The 17,944-nt window shown below is 46.1% G+C and overlaps 2 protein-coding genes across 2 annotated transcripts; one reads left to right on the forward strand and one right to left on the reverse strand.

Annotated features, from left to right (window-relative positions):
* Positions 1-465: 465 nt before the first annotated feature.
* Positions 466-4,802, forward strand: LOC311371120 (nuclear migration protein nudC-like; the record flags this gene model as incomplete). The annotated part of the gene is made up of 6 exons (XM_084489348.1): positions 466-558; positions 1,225-1,338; positions 1,831-2,025; positions 2,625-2,708; positions 2,851-2,969; positions 3,938-4,802. Coding segments are annotated over 6 exons (657 nt in total), but the record flags the coding sequence as incomplete, so codon positions are not given.
* A 7,557-nt stretch (positions 4,803-12,359) lies between these two features.
* LOC311371119 (T-box transcription factor T-A) lies at positions 12,360-15,521 on the reverse strand (the record flags this gene model as incomplete). The annotated part of the gene is made up of 8 exons (XM_084489347.1): positions 12,360-12,618; positions 12,974-13,097; positions 13,340-13,513; positions 13,729-13,790; positions 13,915-13,976; positions 14,218-14,352; positions 14,697-14,961; positions 15,334-15,521. The coding sequence occupies 8 exons, from the start codon at positions 15,519-15,521 to the stop codon at positions 12,360-12,362; spliced, it is 1,269 nt and encodes a 422-aa protein (XP_084345473.1).
* Positions 15,522-17,944: the final 2,423 nt, after the last annotated feature.

Below are 17,944 nucleotides of genomic sequence, written 5' to 3' on the forward strand. Positions count from 1 at the left end.
ATCGAAATGCGGGACAGTTGCGCAGCATCGTCTTTTTTATAGCCAAAATAATTCCACACAACTGATGTGCCGCCCCTCTTTGGTACCAAACTTTCAGCTGTGTGCTCTTCTGACGAGCCTGAGGCCATTGTGCAGCAGGTTAAAGCGCAGCGCCTCTCCCTGCCTGCACTGCTTTGCTCCGCTTGGCTCACTCGCAAGTCACGTGACCAATCAAATCGCAGCCTTTGCGGTTAGAAAATCTTGTTTTGTCATATCGCGATATTATCGCAAATGCAATTAATCGTTCAGCCCTATTAGTGACCAGGCAAACTCTATTTGGTGTAACTGGTCGACCAGCATGATGAGTCTCTTGCGTATACAACTGTACTTTTGGAGACGGAAACTTTGATTGTATCAGCCGTATCTTTCTGAATGACGCTGATATAATTCCTGTTCAGTTTAACAAGTGTCTACGGTGCATTTCAGAAAAAGCAGGGAGAGGAGAAGAAGGAGACTCCGGTGGTGGCAGCAGACCGTCCGTCAGACAAAGAGGAGCAGAAGGAGGAGAAGGAGAAGGGGGTGAGTGTGTTGAAGACCCAGCCACCCCTGTGCTCTCGTAACGTGATAGGAGCAGCAGGAGCCCCACCTGGCATCAACAAGCGGTCCCAATGTGCACCTCCTGTGCCAACATCTAGGAACAGATTTCACCGGCCCGGCCCGACATGTAATTAAGGGTACTAAAGACATTCTTGCACCAGGCTGCCAATACGGTCTTTACTCCAAGCCCAAAGGCCAGGCCCGCACCCGTCTCTGAATACCAGGCACCGAGATTTCTACCCAATCAATTATTTCACCTGTTTTGAACGGAGTCGGGGGTTGGGTGGAAAAAGGTGTTCAGTCTCGTCAGGGCAAGCAGGACATGGAGCGATGCTTTGGAGGAGTAGCCATGTGTTTTGTTGGCGATGGTGATCCTGTAAACCTGCGAGATAATGCAAGATGTACCAAGATTCTGTGTTGGGGATTTATTGTTTATTGCTTATGGGTATTTTTGGTATGTCCTGGAGTGTCAAGAAACGATAATGAATTACTGATCGCCATTATGAATGTTGTGTGCGACTATATATCTGACCGGAGATTACCCGAGTCCTGATCTAAAAGCCAGGTCTAAACAGACTTAACCCCAGACCTGGAGGGACAACTAAGGAGTTTTAGGTGGTTGCTAACCATCACCCTCTTCCCCTCCAGGCGGACTCGGATGCCGAGGATGACGAGAAAGATAAGGACAAGCTGAAGCCCAACGCGGGGAACGGAGCCGACATGCCCAACTACAAGTGGACCCAGAGCCTGTCAGAAGTGGACGTAAGTTCAGCTCCGGGAGGCAGGATCGGGAAAGGTCCAGAGATTGAGATGCTGCACTAGCGGACCACCACCACGGCACAGGCCCTTTCTCTCTATGATGACATTGGTTATCAAACATTTTGTTGAAGGAGAGGACAGGAACCGAACACCAGTGTAGCACCAGTGCCACCCAGTGGAAGATGATACTTCAGCTTACCTATCAAAAGCTTTAAGTCACTTGATGTTTATACCGATTTTTATTTTGTCAGGATGATTTCATCCTGACAAAATAAAAGTAAAGTCTATCGAAACTTTATCACTGCAATGATTAATAGATATAATTCTAATGCCTGTATGGCACATTATACACAGCAGTGATCCAATAGCTGCCACTGTTATCCATTAAATTAATTAATCAATACATTTTAATTCATTCACAGTTATTTAAGATAACCATAAGTAAACAAACGCGGCCAGTATCTGAACTTCAAACCAGTGCTCCGCCCTCCACAGCTGCTGGTGCCGTTTGACGTGAAGTTCCGCATGAAGGGCAAGGACGTGGTGGTGGACATCCAGCGGCGCAGCCTCAAGGTGGGGCTGAAGGGCCAGCCGCCCGTCCTGGAGGGCGAGCTGTGCCACGAGGTGAAGGTGGAGGAGAGCTCCTGGCTCATAGAGGACGGCAAGGTGGTCACCATCCACCTGGAGAAGGTACGCCGCTCGCACTTGGACTCATTCCAACAGTCATTTCCATGTGCTGCTGAATCACTTCTCCCTGGGAAAAACCCTGAAGCCTGTCAAGGATGTTGTTGATGCCCCTTTCCCATGTACTGGGCTAGATTTACCAGGATGTTGCGAATTAGGGATGGGAATCTGCCTCACAATATTATCATTATTCAGTGCCAATACATGTATTGTGAAGTATTTCAATCAGCTATTTTTGTGACGTATTATATTTTGTATTTAATGTATTGGTTAAAAGATGGGGGTCATCTTTTACATCTAAATGAACTAGCCAAGCGGATATTATGCAAATTGACTACTGGCAAATGCATTATGGCGCCCCCTGTAGGAGGCTACCATTAATTAGCATACACTTTGATAACGTTGTCATTTCTGGCTTATTCTTTCACCTTTTGGCTCTCACTATTTTGACCAGTGAAAAAAAAATAAAAATCTGTAGTATTTAAACCGGTTAACCGTGCTTGTGATTACAAGGTTCCCACAGCTCTGCCTCTTGCCCTGTTTGAGTAAGCACAGGGCATCTTTCAAACCTACATCCGGCCTAATCTTGCTCCCTCTTCTTCCAGATCAATAAAATGGAATGGTGGAATAAAATAGTCACCACAGATCCCGAAATCAACACCAAGAAAGTCAGCCCAGAGAACTCAAAGGTCAGTTCCTCCACCTCTCCACGTGGAGGCGTGAATATGAATCCGTGACCCCTGAATGTATCCAGTACCCCCCGCCTCCACCCATACAACCCGTGCCCTTTTATTAATTGTATCCACGTGGTGTGCGTCGCCCGCCGTGCAGCTGTCAGACCTGGACGGAGAGACGCGCGGCATGGTGGAGAAGATGATGTACGACCAGAGGCAGAAGTCCATGGGGCTGCCCACCTCCGAGGAGCAGAAGAAGCAGGACATCCTCAAAAAGTACGACCAAACCGCGTAACGGAAGACCGCCGCGCGTCCTTGGTGTCCACGGGCTGTCGGCCAGGAAGGGGCAGCTCTTTATTGGACAGTCTGCGGCATATTTTATTACAGCCAACTGTCAACGGCCTTTTATTAGGCGCCCCACTATATATATAACTTGGCTTAACCCCAGCGCTATATGGTTTCCTAAAAGCGTTTAGTTAAAAATGTCAGACAGAAAAAGTGCATTCTCTCACTTGCCACGATTCCGTGTTTTATGTTTTATTATTCAAGGTCACGCCACCGTCCTTAATTCCCCGCTATATATCAAATAAAAGCTTTTTACGAAGCTCCATTTCCCACACCAAACGTTTAAATCAAATGCAGCCTATCTGTTCCTCTGGACGTCGACAAGGGTACTTAGTTTTCCAAGAGCTTCACGTAATCAGCATATTGCGGATAGTTGCGTTGCATAAGCGCACTTGTTCGTCCTGTTGAGTGGACTTGTCTTTGCTCTTCAGCACGTAGCTCCACGATGTTAGGCAAGTTTTTGTATCCTCTTCCAGAGTGGTATATGGTTTTATAAAACCAGAGCAGCGCTCTTGTTGTTGTTGTCAAGAATGTAGGATTAGTTGCAGTTTGAAATGTCAATATTCTTAGCAACGCACTAATTGCAGTAATACTTGGAAATTACGAAACATGCAATGGTGGTTCAGTGCATGATGTGTGTATGAAATTAACAAATTAACTAAAACCGCTTTGAAATGATGATATTAATTGGTTGATTGTTATTCAATTTACCCTACTCATGACTTTTGGATGCAGTGTGTACTGCATCCAAAAGTCCTTTTATGAATATACCCAACCTATTTTACCCACCGTGCTTGTAAAAGGTTTTTCCAGTTAAATCAAAACAGAAAATGAAATCTAGTACCCTAAGATTTCCGGCCGTCACCCTGCTCACGCTGTGCTCCTCGTTTTCCGTGCAGGTTCATGTCCCAGCACCCAGAGATGGACTTCTCCAAGGCCAAGTTCAGTTGAGTACAGTCTGTTCCCACGACGTCCACGATGCCTGAGATGTGTGTGACCCCTAAGCAGAAGGGGCTACAGGCCGTCCCCTCCATCTGGTCCTTTGTGTTGTCACCATGTCCTTCCACCATGTTCTCCATGTAACTCCCCCAGCTTGACGACTGTAACGCCCCAATACGTTTACTCTGAATATTTAATGCTATGTTTGGACTTTCTTTTTAAAAAAATAAATAAAATATACCAAGGCCAATATGAAGCATTTATTTGTTTAACGCTTTTGGAGAAGGCAACTTGGAGGTGTTTTTATTGTGAAGATAATCTATGTCTTCAGAGCAATCATTTAAAACATAAATTCACAGGCTGAGTTTCACTGGTAAATACTTGAATGGCGTGGCTCTTAACTAGACCAAAGAGTCTGATATAATAGCGTTATTTATTAGTCTCTCTGCACAAGCCTTTCACACAGGCCTATGGGAGGAGTTTGGGGGTCATCCAAGTTCATGATGAAGACGATGCACCTCAAACACGTCCAGCTCTTTATCATAATTTGTTTGTTCCTTAATGGGTCGGCTGTTTCAGAAATGTACTGTATATTAATTTATATAGTGCACACATCTTTGTTGACAAGCTTATCTGGTAAATGAATGTGGCTCTGTGTTGGAGCAAAGATATTGTGGATGACATTTGATTACATTTGTTTTGCTTTAATGAAGTAAATCGAATGAAGACTGTTTAGTAGTGTACATTGCTTAACATGATGGCACCCTCTAGTTAACAGGAAAGTGCATTGTTATGATATATACTACATAAAAGTGTTTTCTTCTACTTTGTCTGTGTTGATATTCAAAAAGTGTAGTTGCTTTTCACGTTTCACCACAAGGTGGCAGTGTTAACTTTAGACGTGCTGCTCCCATATAATGCCGTTTTGGACCAGTTGATAACTATTACCAGCCTAATTTGGCCTAAAATAACTCCTTTCCTAGCCACTCATGAGAATTATGTTAATAGTATGAAATGTACTATTCTATTTAACAGAGGCGTTTTAAATCTTCCATATCCTTTAAAGTAACTGAATTGTTCTTAATGCTCTGGTAAACTGCATGGCCACTGCAGATAGGTCCATTTAAAATGCAGTTATTGATATAGTCAGCTCATAACTCAAATATTTATTCTCCTGCATATGATAATACAGTCATTGAAATTGGATTGATTGACAAATTCCCAGGTCATTATGAACATTGGGGGGGGGTATCAGCAAGCTATTACCACAGGGTGAAAGACAGTGTTTCTCATAGCGCTGCACCACTGCTGTGGATATCATGCATCTCTGCTAAATGTTACCCAAGTGAGGAGCACTTTGTTGACAAGTCTGATGTACTTGTGTGCGACCGTCCACAGCTAACTCTGAGCGGTCTGTCAGGATGGTGAGAGCGTGTCGCCATCGTGGTGGCGACTGTGGTCGACAGATTAGCTGATGCAAGCTAGCAGGTCCCCCTTATGTGTGACATTGCTCATTTGTAGCAAAACGCTCGATCTTCCCCTGGAACGATTGCTTGTTTAATTATTCCATTTAGTTCATCAATAAAGTTCTGGGGTAGAGGGTGAGGAAGCTTGAATTTGGTCAACGGCTGTTTGGTTTGTAGTTATTCACCGTCATTTGTTATAGCCTACATTATGTCACTTTATTTATTATGGGACAGTTGAAAAGTCCAAAACAGTCACATTGCTGTCCCTCTAAAGACTAATTGTAAGCCATGCACGGCTTTAACCCTTCTCTGTAGGATCTCTATTTGCTGACTGACAGGGTAATTGGGTAACGTTGTAATTGTTTTGTATGAGGGTAAGCCGTCCCGTGTTTCCGAGATCCCACAGTGATCCAGAAGGGAAAGTGTCGGTAATAATAGTTTAGCTAAGCGGCCTGGCTCATCGTTCTTCCATGACTATGAGGCTATATACTCCGATAGGCCGCAGTCAGAGGGGACGGTGGGGTGAGTTTGAGGGAGGGTACTGCGGACCGCAGCGCAGATGTGGACGAGGGATGAGGGGCGAGGGAGGCGGACGGCAGAGTCTGCTCAGCTGAGAGCAATGTCTCACCCAGGTACCAGAATTTCTTCATTAACGAAGGCACACAAGACATCAGAGAGCCGAGGGGTGGGTGGGTGGGGTCTTGGGGGGGGGGCGGGGTTGGTGTGCTAAGTTGGGGTGGGGTGAAATGGGATGGGATAGGATGGGGGGGGGGGCAAATACACACTCCTCGGCCCCCCTTCCCCTCCTCCTCCTCCACCACCACCACCACCTCCTACTTCAGTGAGCTGACTCGCCATTCCGAGCCTGGCAACCTGGGTTTTGTTTTTTTGTTTTTCGGCCGCCCTACGCACACGCCATAAATCAACCATGATGCTTGCACTGTGAGTCATCGTCATAACACTGCTGTTCCGAAAGGCCGTTTCTAAAAAACATAAAATGTTGTTTTCCACTGAGGGAATATGGATCCATGGTGCAAATGGTCCCCTTTGTATTACTATTATGTAACCTCAGGTACATATACCAAACCATCCTGCCAATAATGAATTTTCTCAATAAAATATACTATGGATAAAGAGCTCATCATTGGCTTGGACGTAATAGCCACATAGAAAGGAAATGGTTACTCATTGTTTGTCATCATCATGTATGCAGGATTTCTATATGAGTAAGGTGGTTACTATACATTAAACATCAGTATTCACACAAAACAATCATTGATCTATTCTATTTATTATTCAATAATCAATACACTGCTCAGACTTTCAGTGTAAATATCTTCACCTAGAACTGGTAAATACCATCTCTTATCTTCTGTGTCTTTTACTCTTGTAAATATTCGTACACCCTAATCATTTATGCCTTTTTAATTATTGTTCATCATTTTACACCGATCCATCAAGTTACTTACCATGCATAAACACCGGGAATACCTAAGATAAGATCGTGATTCATATTCTTCCACTATCTCCCATCCTGATCTGTGTACAGCCAACAGAACAACACTGATGTTTAGAAAGGACAGAATCGCTACAACAAAGCACCATGGCCGGCAGAGCTCAGAGGGTCTTCTGCTGCAGCAGGTGTTCCCCCTATAGTCAGGCACTTCAACATCTGCACCCACCCCCCTTCCCTTTGAGGAGCCCACCCTCCACACCTTGGTGATGCACACACTCTTTAAAGCGTATTTGATGCACACACATAAACACATGCGCACACACACACTCACACACTTCTAGAGGAGGAGATACTGTGTGTGAATGTGTGTGTGTGTGTGTGTGTGTGTGTGTGTGTGTGTGTTTGGAGGGGGGGATGCACAAGACCAATTTCCAGCTGTCAATTAATGAAGATCAACAGAGGCTGCAGGTCGAGGCGTACGGAAGGGCTCAGGCCCCCTGGGGAGACAAAGGGCTGCAGTTTGACACACACACACACACACACACACACACACACACACACACACACACACTGTGTCCACTGGCCTCCAATAAAATAACAAGAGAGGAAGAGAGGGATCTGTTTACCGCACTAGACTGAGTAAAGTATTAGCAAACATCCTCCACCACCACCACCACCACGTCTAAACTGTGCCTGTAAACCTGCAGGCACAATCCCCGCCCTCATCCACACCCTGCTGCTTGGATGCGCACATGTGCACGCAGAGACACACACACACACACACACACACACACACACACACACACACACACACACACACACACACACACACACACACACACGTAGAAACAGGAAGGGACCCTAAACAGACAAGGTCTACCACCTCTTCAACACAACAGGGACTGTGCATGTGCGGTCTAGTCTCGTTGTGCATCTCTCACACCCCACAGCCCAATGTGTTTCTATGTGAGCGTGACGTCAGACAGATAACGGATGCACACGGTACAAATCAAGTGAACTTTCGGACCAAAAGGCCAGAGGGGACATTGGCACAGATTGGCCTCAGCGAGGCGGTCCAGTAGAAGCCGGTCGCTGCTGGGTTACCCTGAGGAGTTAACTCCCCCACAACCACCCATCAGGGACGAACAACCAGTACTGCAGCAGCAGCAGTAAAGTCAAGGCATTCAAAGGGGCCACATTTTCATGTGTTTGTATGTGTGCTTGTGTTTAAAGAGAGTGCATGTGTGTGTGTGTGTGTGTGGATGTGCCTGTTTGTGTGTGTTTGTGTGTGTGTGTAAGTGTGTGCTTGTGTTTAAAGTGAGTGCGTGCCTGTGTGTGTGTGTGTGTGTGCATGCGTGCCTGTGCCTGTGTGTGTGTGTGTGTGTGTGTGTGTGTGCGTGTGTGTGTGTGTGGGTGTTGAGCGGGTGCACGTCGTCGGGAGCACAGAGCGGCTGCTCTGACGGGGCCCGTCTGCATGTCACATTGCTCCCTGGTTACTGTTGGCCCGTGGCCCCCTGACCCCTCAGGGGCCTTCATTTGCACCTGGGTGCCAACCACTCCATCACTGTCCCGGGACCGCCGCTCTGCAGACCTGTCACACAACTCACCTGTGACATCACCAGGGGCCCATTCATCTTGTCCATGAGTGGACCGCAGCGGTATTCGGCCCCGTAACCGCCGCCCTGAACGCTGTGCCCTCTCTAGTACTGTACTGTACTCGACCGGGCAGCCTAACCTGTACTGTACCGTACCGGGTGGTTTGACCTGTACTGTACCAGTCATATCACCCTCTCCCTCCCACAGACTCCGCTGATGTATACATTCGTCCGTAAAGCCTACTTGGTTTTAGACTGTAAGCCACCCTCTTCACCAACATTTGGAGGTTCTCCCCTCAGGCCGGAGATTCAGAGTCCCTTTTTGCAGATGCAATAGGACCAAAAACTCATTTTTACCTAGGGCAATATCCTTGCTAAATTTGCACAATACTGAATCCCAGACTTGACTGTTGTGTGTTGCCTGTGTGTCCTATGTGTATTGGTCACTGTTGATGTTTTAATGTATTTCTTGTGTGCTTTTACCTGTTAACCTGTCTGCAAACCAAGTTTCCCCTTGGGATAATAAAAAACCTACTACTACTACTACTTCTCTAGTACTGTACCGTACCGGGCAGCCTAACCTGTACTGTAACAGTCATGGTACTCTCTAGTACTGTACTGTACCGAGCAACCTAACCTGTGCTTTACCAGTCATATCTCCCTGTGCTCTCTCTAGTACTCTCTCTAGTACTGTACTGTACCGGGCAGCTTAACCTGTACTGTACCAGTCATGTCGCCCTGATCGCTGTGCACTCTCTAGTACTGTACTGTACTGTACTGTACTGTACAGGGCAGCTCAACCAACTCACCTTTCAGGCCACGATACTGTACCGGTCATGTGTTATGTTCTGCGTATCCACACCAGCAACAGTTGAAGGAGTGGACGGATGGACTGACGGACGGACCAATAGATGCACCGACAGACACATACAGTAGATAGATAGATGTGAGATACAGTACATGAGTTTATGAGTTATTTATCAAGTTTATCAAGTTAATGAGAAGGATTTCTAGTATACAAAAGTAAGATGCATAGCCGTGTCTTCAGTTCTCCACGAACGATGAGGGACCCTGCGTTCTGTTACCACGATTCATGTTCTTATGAAACCATCACCCAAGCGGTTCCTCCCCAGGGGTTCACGGCCGGGGTCGATACACGGGGGCCCGGTCTGTGACGCGGCGCTGGTACGGTGGCGTTAGCCGTGTGTCACACCGCTACGCAGATTGTAACAAAGGGGTGTCAGCGATGGAGAGCGTTTGGGGGCTAGTGGTCGGGGGGGGGCGGGGGCAGGGGGGGGGCCCTCCAGAAGGTAGCGATGCTGCTAGCTCTGTTTCGATGGCGTGTCAAAGGAGCTGGGATTCACTTAGCACAGGTGTGGCGACATTGTTGTTTGGAGAAAGCTCATATGCTAGGCCCAAGAGGCCCTAGGCCCCGGGGCCAAGAGTGGATGGTGGACGTTTGGGGAAAACGCCAGGGGGTGAAAAGTGAGACTAGCACCTTGGGACCAAAAACTGAGTTTGGAGGTGAAAAAGTGGCCTCTTCCTCTCTGCTACATTTGTAGACCTGTGGGTGTTTGTGTGTGTGTGTGTGTGTGTGTGTGTGTGTGTGTGTGTGTGTGTGTTTGATAAAGCGAGAGAGAGAGACAGATGTACAGATGTATATGTGTCTGTCTGTGTGCCTCTGTGTGTGTGTGTGTGTGTGTGTGTGTGTGTGTGTGTGATACAGAGAGAGTGTGTTTGAGTTTGTATGTGTGTATTTCTGTGTATTTCAGACCGTCCCCACTATTCACGGAGCCTGAGGTGAATAATTGTTTTAGTATATACTACACAGGAACACACAAGATAACACTTTTTGCCGGGATTTGTTTGTTTTTTATTAGCGTTTTGTTTGTTTTTATTAGCGTGACTGGATGACCGTCACGCGATGAAAACAATATCACCAGTTTGAGATCTTAATCATCAGATAGCAAACCAATCAAATTGCATTTCAAATCTTAGGAGGTTCATATGTAGCATATACTATATTTTAATTTGACAAAACAACCAAATTATTACCATCATAAACAGTCTAGGCCTTCCCCAGCCTCACCAACACAACTGACCGATTGCCTATATTATTATTATTCAATAGCCTATATTGGCTATATATATATATTGAGTATATAAACCTACAACACTAATTATGTAGGTTTATATATTTCAATTGGAATTACTCCATTCAACACCATTTTAGGCACTGGGAGTTGTGAGGGTGTAGCGACTGTTGAGGAAAAAGAAAAAGATAAAGATGTATGTAGCGTTCCACCGCATGGAACTGATCCACAGTCCAGACTCTTCTGGACAGGGTGGGGGCCCTACCTCATTTGTGGAAACCCCACAGTCCAGACCCTCAGACGCCCTACCTCAATGTTAGAAACCTTCTTTTAAACAGACTTCTGCGCTTGGTTGCTTGGTTTGTTAAGCACTTAGTTTCTAGATCTTGTTGTGAATTTAATATGGATGTTGGGGTTAGAGCCCAGCTTGTAGAGACGAACAATCTCTGTACCTTGGAGATATGCTACATTTGGCTAGTTTTATATAGTTGACTAGCCTCCTCTTTATGGTTCCTAAAGGTATAGAGCAATAGTTCCTAAAGCTATGCTCAGCCTCCTATCCAGATGGGCTTTATTTTATTTTTAAAGTTTATCTGTCTTAATAGAAACACACAATGTATTTTTAGTTTGATTGTTATCAGTCTCAAATGTAAGCTGTTGAAAAACGTGGTCGCATTATTAGTAATTGTGGATTATTGTAATGATATTGAGTTATAAAATACATGACATTGGTATGGGCATGCTGTATGGGTGGGCTGTGATCGTGACTGTGGTGTTCAAAGTTCTTCAAAGGAAAAACATTTGGCATGGGTGATATGGAAATCACTATATAATTCACACAGAATAAAAGAGCAAAAACAGGTAGTTGGCAAAAACAAAGAAAATCTTTAATTTATTATTAAATGACATAAATAAACTCATCATGATTCAAAATACAAATAGATAGGTATGTACATGTGGATTTTTTTTTGTTTCTGTCAGGGGAGTCTTTTGCCACAACCCTTCGAGAATGCAAAGGCACTTAAAGTTTTCGGATCAGAGAAGGCACACATTTGACTGCGATCACAAAAAGGCAAAATATATATTGAAAACAATGAAGACGTCCGTTAATGTATACTATATACACACATTTACATACTTTATATGTTAGCACAACCAAAATGACCTCTTAGATATTCTTTTTAGTATAATACTGGGGGGGGAAAACCAGTCGAAAATCTTGATTGGACTACTTGGTCAGAACTTGAAGACGTTCTTAAATAAACTTTTATTTTGAAGGACAGTGGCATCCTTCAGGATCAACTAGGATGGATTGTTTTGCACCACATGAGCAAAACTGTTTCCCAATCGCTTCGAGCAAATGATAAATAATTAGTATGATACCCGCTAGGGGACATTGATTGTCTCTCACATTGCACCTTTAAAAAATTAAATGTATAGTTCTTTAAATTCTATTTTCCGAAGAGGGAAGGCGGGGGGATCATATAGCATGTCTGAGGCATGACATCAATATAACTAAGTGTACATTTAAGGATTTTCAAAAAGCCCAGGAATGGAATATGAAGGGCCCGTTCAAACACAAGAGTCCAGGCTGCTAGTTTGTTTTTTTGGGACAATCTCTTGTAGTTTTTTTCTCACTTATTGTATTGTTTGATGCTTTGGGTCAACAGTCCATCTCCTGAAGAGAAAACCAGGCCAAGAGAGAGGGGGGGGAGTGAGACAGTGAGAGAGAGAGAGAGAGAGAGAGAGGGAGGGAGAGAGAGCCTAGTTGCTTAGTAGCTCTGCGCTACAGGAGCCCACGACGCCGTCAGCCTGGCGATGGAGCTCTCGAACTGGGCCTCCCCCACCCCCACCTCCCCCAGGTTGGGGTCATACATGGAGGACGGCGAGGAGACGGGCAGGGAGGAGGTCAGGCCCGTGTACGAGGATCCCCTCAGGAACTGGGAGGTCAGCCCCCCCGCGATGGACCCAGAGGCTGAGCCCGAGGGGGTCAGGGTGGTCCCGGCTACGGACCATAGACTGGGGTACTGGCTGTGGAACAAGAACATGAATCCGTCATCATCCCATTCAATTGATATTTATCCAATCATGATCATCTGTATTTTTCTGGTTTAGTGGTTACAGACGGCCCCCCCTGGTCGCATCACAATGAGTCTTCCCTGGCCCGTCCCACAATGCAATGCGCACCCAGCAACGTTCCACCTTTTCCTCTCTCTCCTCACTGGCCAAAATGAGATTTGGATGTCGTGGGTGTTGCATTGCATTGTGGGGGTTTAGGAGCCGGACATTCTAATCCATGAGTCCACCACCACTCAATACAACTCGTGGCCTGAACCCAGAGGGCTTTACATAGGGACAAATGGCCGTGTTAGGCGTTGACGCTTACCTTCCGTTGGAGGTAGCGTTGGAGGTGTGGGACAGGGTGCCCATGCCCGTGGAGTTGGGGATCTGCAGTGACGACCAGCTGTCGTGGGCTGGCAAAGACCCGGAGGTGTTGTCCATGTAGTTGTCTGATGGGGAGGAACGAATCAACCCAAGGTCAGTTTATGGATCAATTCCGGTTGGCCGTGGGACCTCTTGAGATGGGTCACAGCCACAGGAACGTAGCCTTCGTTGGAAGGAGCTTGCGTCTCTGAACATGTTGCACTTGTCTCACTTTGAGTAAATTCAAGTTCATTCATAAAAACAAGTCCTATTTTAGGAATACGATCCCAGACTGTTTTCTGGAGTGGGGCCCCGCGGCTGTACTCACTGGTGTTGGGGGTGCGGTGGGGGTAGTGGGTGGGGTACGGGGAGGTCCGGTGGTTCCTCAGGCTGGAGTAGCGCTCACAGTAGGAGCCGGACGAGTGGGGCACCGTCCCGTTGAACTGGGTGGGGCTGCTGCTAGGGCAGATGGGGTTCTGACCCGGGAGGAACCAACCTCCAACTGTGATGGAGAAGAACACACGTACAGGGGTCAGACGTTGTACTAATGTTCAGGGTGGAGGAGATGGGTGGAGGCATGGGTGGGCCGTGGTGGTGGTTCTAAGGACACTGGAAGATGGGTGGTTTTGCTTATAAATGGTTGTGATAGAGCTGTATGGTTATGAACAGAGTATGTAATAGAGTTATAGCAGTAGTGTAGGATAGTATTGTACTCACGCTGAGAGTAGCCAGACTGCTGGTTGTCTGCACTGTGATCGGGAATGTCCTTGTGGTCGCTCCTGAAATAGAAAGTCAATCATGTTTCAAATAAAAACACTTACATATTGGTACACAGCTGAAGAGTGGGATGACAAAGGCTGCCGTGTGTTGTAAGCAATGTCAAGTTGGTGTTTTCTTTCTTACCTTTCTTTGGCATCCAAGAACGCTTTGGCAAATGGATTGTGCTTGATCTTGAGAGCAGTAATCTGTAAGGAAGATGGAATGTAGTTGTTGAAATCAAGGCCTCGCTGTTCAGCTCACCACTTTTATTCAGTCTGACAATGGTCTGTTCAAGTTTATCTATTGACTGCCATTCAATAAGATGCACTTTATCTCCCAAAGAAAATTAAACAACACAACACAATCAACACAAACTAAAGACTAAACAGTATATAGATTAAAATACATTGAATATCAGTGTTGTTAGAGTCCGGACTGAAAGCTCACCTCCTCGTTCTGGTAGGCGGTGACGGCGATGAACTGGGTCTCTGGGAAGGACTGGCTGCTGATCATCTTCTGGATACCCCCCACCTTCACGATGTGGATCCGCGGCTCGTACTTATGCAACGAGTTCAACATGATCTGTGGGGTGGAGAAATAATAACCATGTTAATTATGAGAGCCAAATCAGTTTATATAAAAAACATTTTAGCCTTTATAACAACTTAGATTTTAGCATTTTTAGAATTGCCGTAGCGGCCTTTTTTGTATGTATTATGAACCAAATTATTATATTATGAATTAATCATTATTTATAATAGTTGCGAGAACAGTCGAGTGGTCAGTGGAGACATGACCCGAGTGATCATAAATACTTCTTAAAATTACCCATTTATTTTAATACAAATATTTCCATTTAGCTAATTTTAGCTTACTAATTACAGCCTAATATTCTCTGTTAACACAACAAACACTGCGGGCCTCACCTGTCCGCCGCCGTTGAGTTTGTTGGACAGCTTGACTTTGCTGAAGGAGACGGGGGCCTTCATCCAGTGGGCCCCGAAATTGGGGGAGTCGGGGTGGATATACACGCAGCTGGGGCTCTGGGGCTCCGGCTTGCCCCCGGGGACCCACTCCCCGTTCACGTACTTCCAGCGGTTGTTGTCCGCCGCTACAAAGTCCAGCAGGACGGAGTACATGGCGTTGGGGTCCAGCCCGCTGACGTTGGCCCTCAGCACGGGAAACATCCTCCTGGGAAACGCAACAACAAAACACACACGTTTCTATTCGTTCACCCGGCAGCTTCAATTGTGGAAACGTTTGCATTTCATAAAAAAAAACAGGAATACATCCTAAAACCAAACTCCGTAAACAGTAAAAGCCTATGTGTTTGAGACCCTATTAAACCAGTTAAGACCCTACATGTAAACATTAAAAAAAACACCTATCGATTCCCACCAACAAAACAAAAACAATCCTTTGGATATAAACCAAATAACCCTAAACGAAATCAGTGCAACACACGCGTAAAAGCACATCCCATCCCCAAAGTAAGGGGCCGTGTGTGGGTGTCTGTGCAGTGCGGGCCTTCCTTTACTCGAGCAGGGCCTATCCGCTGCTTACCTTCCCGTCTTGGTGACGATCATCTCATTGGTGAGCTCTTTGAACTTGGTCCACAGCTCGGCGTCCTCCAGACTCAGCTTAATATCCCGCTCCGACGCGTCGCCCTTCTCGCTGCCCTTCTGGAACTCGCTCTCCACGGCGCTCAGGAGGTGGTCCAGCCGCTGGTCCGGGACGGAGGAGGTGGACATTATCTCCCAGTGCGAGGTCAAAAAGTAGTAGAAGAAAATGAAGAAGGGCAAAGAAAAAGCAGAAGATCCGTTTTCGGTTTTACCCAGCGCTGTTGTGAGATAGTTCACTTTCTCTCTCAAAGTCCACCGCGCTGACAGTGAGATAAGGGGGACGTTTGTAACACTGCTATCAGTGGGCCGAGGGCCCTTATAATTTAAGGGCCCCCAGGGACCGCATGGGGAGAGGGGGTGTGGCCTGGAGTGCGTGTAGCCACGCCCCCTATCTTGTCCCTGGTCGTTCAGACGCGCTGAGTTTACCTATGAGAATAATGGCCAGCATGCAGGGGGGGGGGGGGGCATGAAATTAAATAGCCCTGGTTCAACTGTGGTCCGAATCTGTTAGGGGGACGGAATCACAACAAAGACAAATTAATAATTTTAATATCAAACTATGTTCGGGTCTTCCCCTTGTCTTCCTAAGGGAATCTTGTCTTACCAATACTGACACTAACGCCAGAGGAGCTCACAATTTAAGCATTTACTGTATGCTTTAACCATGCATCGGGTTCGATTTGGTTGTCTATTTATGCATTGAATTTTATTTTCTAAGCGGTATAAAATGTAGGCTAAGTTCACCATACACAGTAGAAGTCGATAGGCCAATGCTGATGAGTCTACCATCAGGCTCCGCGTGTTAAAACAAAAAAAAAGAAAGGAGGAAAGAGACTGCGATTGAGCCCGCGCCTTTGAACTCAGTTGTATATATGCAAATAATGCTAATCTTTTGTTGTCCCAAATACACATGTGAGAAACATTGTGTTTACTGGGGACGGGCCATTAAGCGGCGGATCGACGCGCCTGTGTTCCTGTTGGGCCCAGTGCGGACGTAATGGGGCTTCATGAGCTGCGCTTTGATTCCTCGCTGACTTCACACACTCCAGACACCCCCCCCCCCCAGCCAAATATATCCCGCGGCCCGTCCAAAAATAAATGAGGGCCCCAAGTTATAATTTATAGTAGTAAATGAGGGCCCCCAAGTTAAAAGTATTTTAGCTTACAAGTTAATGATTTTAATATGCAATTCTATTGTTTTCCTTTCGATTTTTATTCCCATCATTTTTACTGCCATTTACCTATATTCAACATACAGCCTACATAATAGTAGATACCTGTTAAACTCAATGATCCTATAGGGTTGGCTTTGAAAACAAGCTCTATTGGGTTTTTCCTATGTTTGTGTGTGTGTGTGTGTGTGTGTGTGTGCGTGTGTGTGTGTGTGTGTGTGTGTGTGTGTGTGTGTGTGTGTGTCTGTATGTGTGCATTTGCGTGTGTGTGTGCGTTCATGCATTTGTGTGACTGTGTCTGTATGTGCATGCATTTGTGTGTGTGTGTTTGTGTGCATTTGCGTGTCTGTATGTGCATGCATTTGTGTGTGTATGTGTGTCTGTAGGTGCCTGCAAATGTGTGTGTTTGTGTGTGTGTGGGGGGGGGGGGGACACACACACACACACACACTGTCTCTGATGTACTTGGGATTGAGTGAGGGCTGCGGAGCGTGACTCTGCTTTACTGCATTACTTCCTCCACTTCTACAGAGGCCATAAATGTGAAGGGGTTCTCTCACACCTTTCCATCCTACCCATCACTCTCTTCCTCCTCTGCCCCACTCTCTCCCTCTCCCTCTCTCAGCTCTCCCTCATTTGAAGGGCACCAGACAGAGATATGACTGACGCAGCCAGCTATAAAGCTGGCCTCTCCAGCTATATAGCTGGCTGCAAGTGGACATATTGTGTCACTGGCTCGGAAAGTAACCAGCGTCGGTCGCAGGTCACGCCGTGGGTGTTTGTGTGTGTGTGTGTGTGTGTGTGTGTGTGTAACAGGTAGAAATAGGAACAGGTGAAGGACAGCAAACATAAACTCAACACAAAGCTAAAGTATGCCGAACAACATCGCCTTATTTGACATCTCCCCTTTTCCTCCCAGGTTCACTTGTCCTATCTTTTCCGTATCGTCTCTTATCTTACAATGACAACATGTCGTAACACCTGGAGAAAGCCACCGGATAGTATGTTATGTCATGCATTGGTCTTGTTGCTCCAGAAAACTCTCGCCATACTTCACCACTAATGTGTTATGGCTTCCCTGCTTCCTTATATCTGACCTACCCTTGAGTCCTCAGCATTCTCTTCTATCCTATCTCAAGCATGCATACATATGGTTCACTCAATGTTTCCTTTGCACAAAGTGACTGTATGAAATGTAAACGCGTTTCATTGTGTCTTACGCTTGCGCCATATTATTTCACTTCAAGTAAATTACAAAAAAGAAGAGCGAAGATGAGGGGAGAGGGAAAGAGAGGGAGAGACAATGACAGAGCGAACGAGAGAGAGAAAGAAGAGAGAGAGAGACAGCAAGAGAGCAGGATTGAAAGAGGGAATAAGAGG

This window comes from Micromesistius poutassou (genome assembly GCF_964030765.1).
Source record: "Micromesistius poutassou genome assembly, contig: SCAFFOLD_5082, whole genome shotgun sequence".
NCBI classification, from domain to species: Eukaryota; Metazoa; Chordata; class Actinopteri; order Gadiformes; family Gadidae; genus Micromesistius; species Micromesistius poutassou.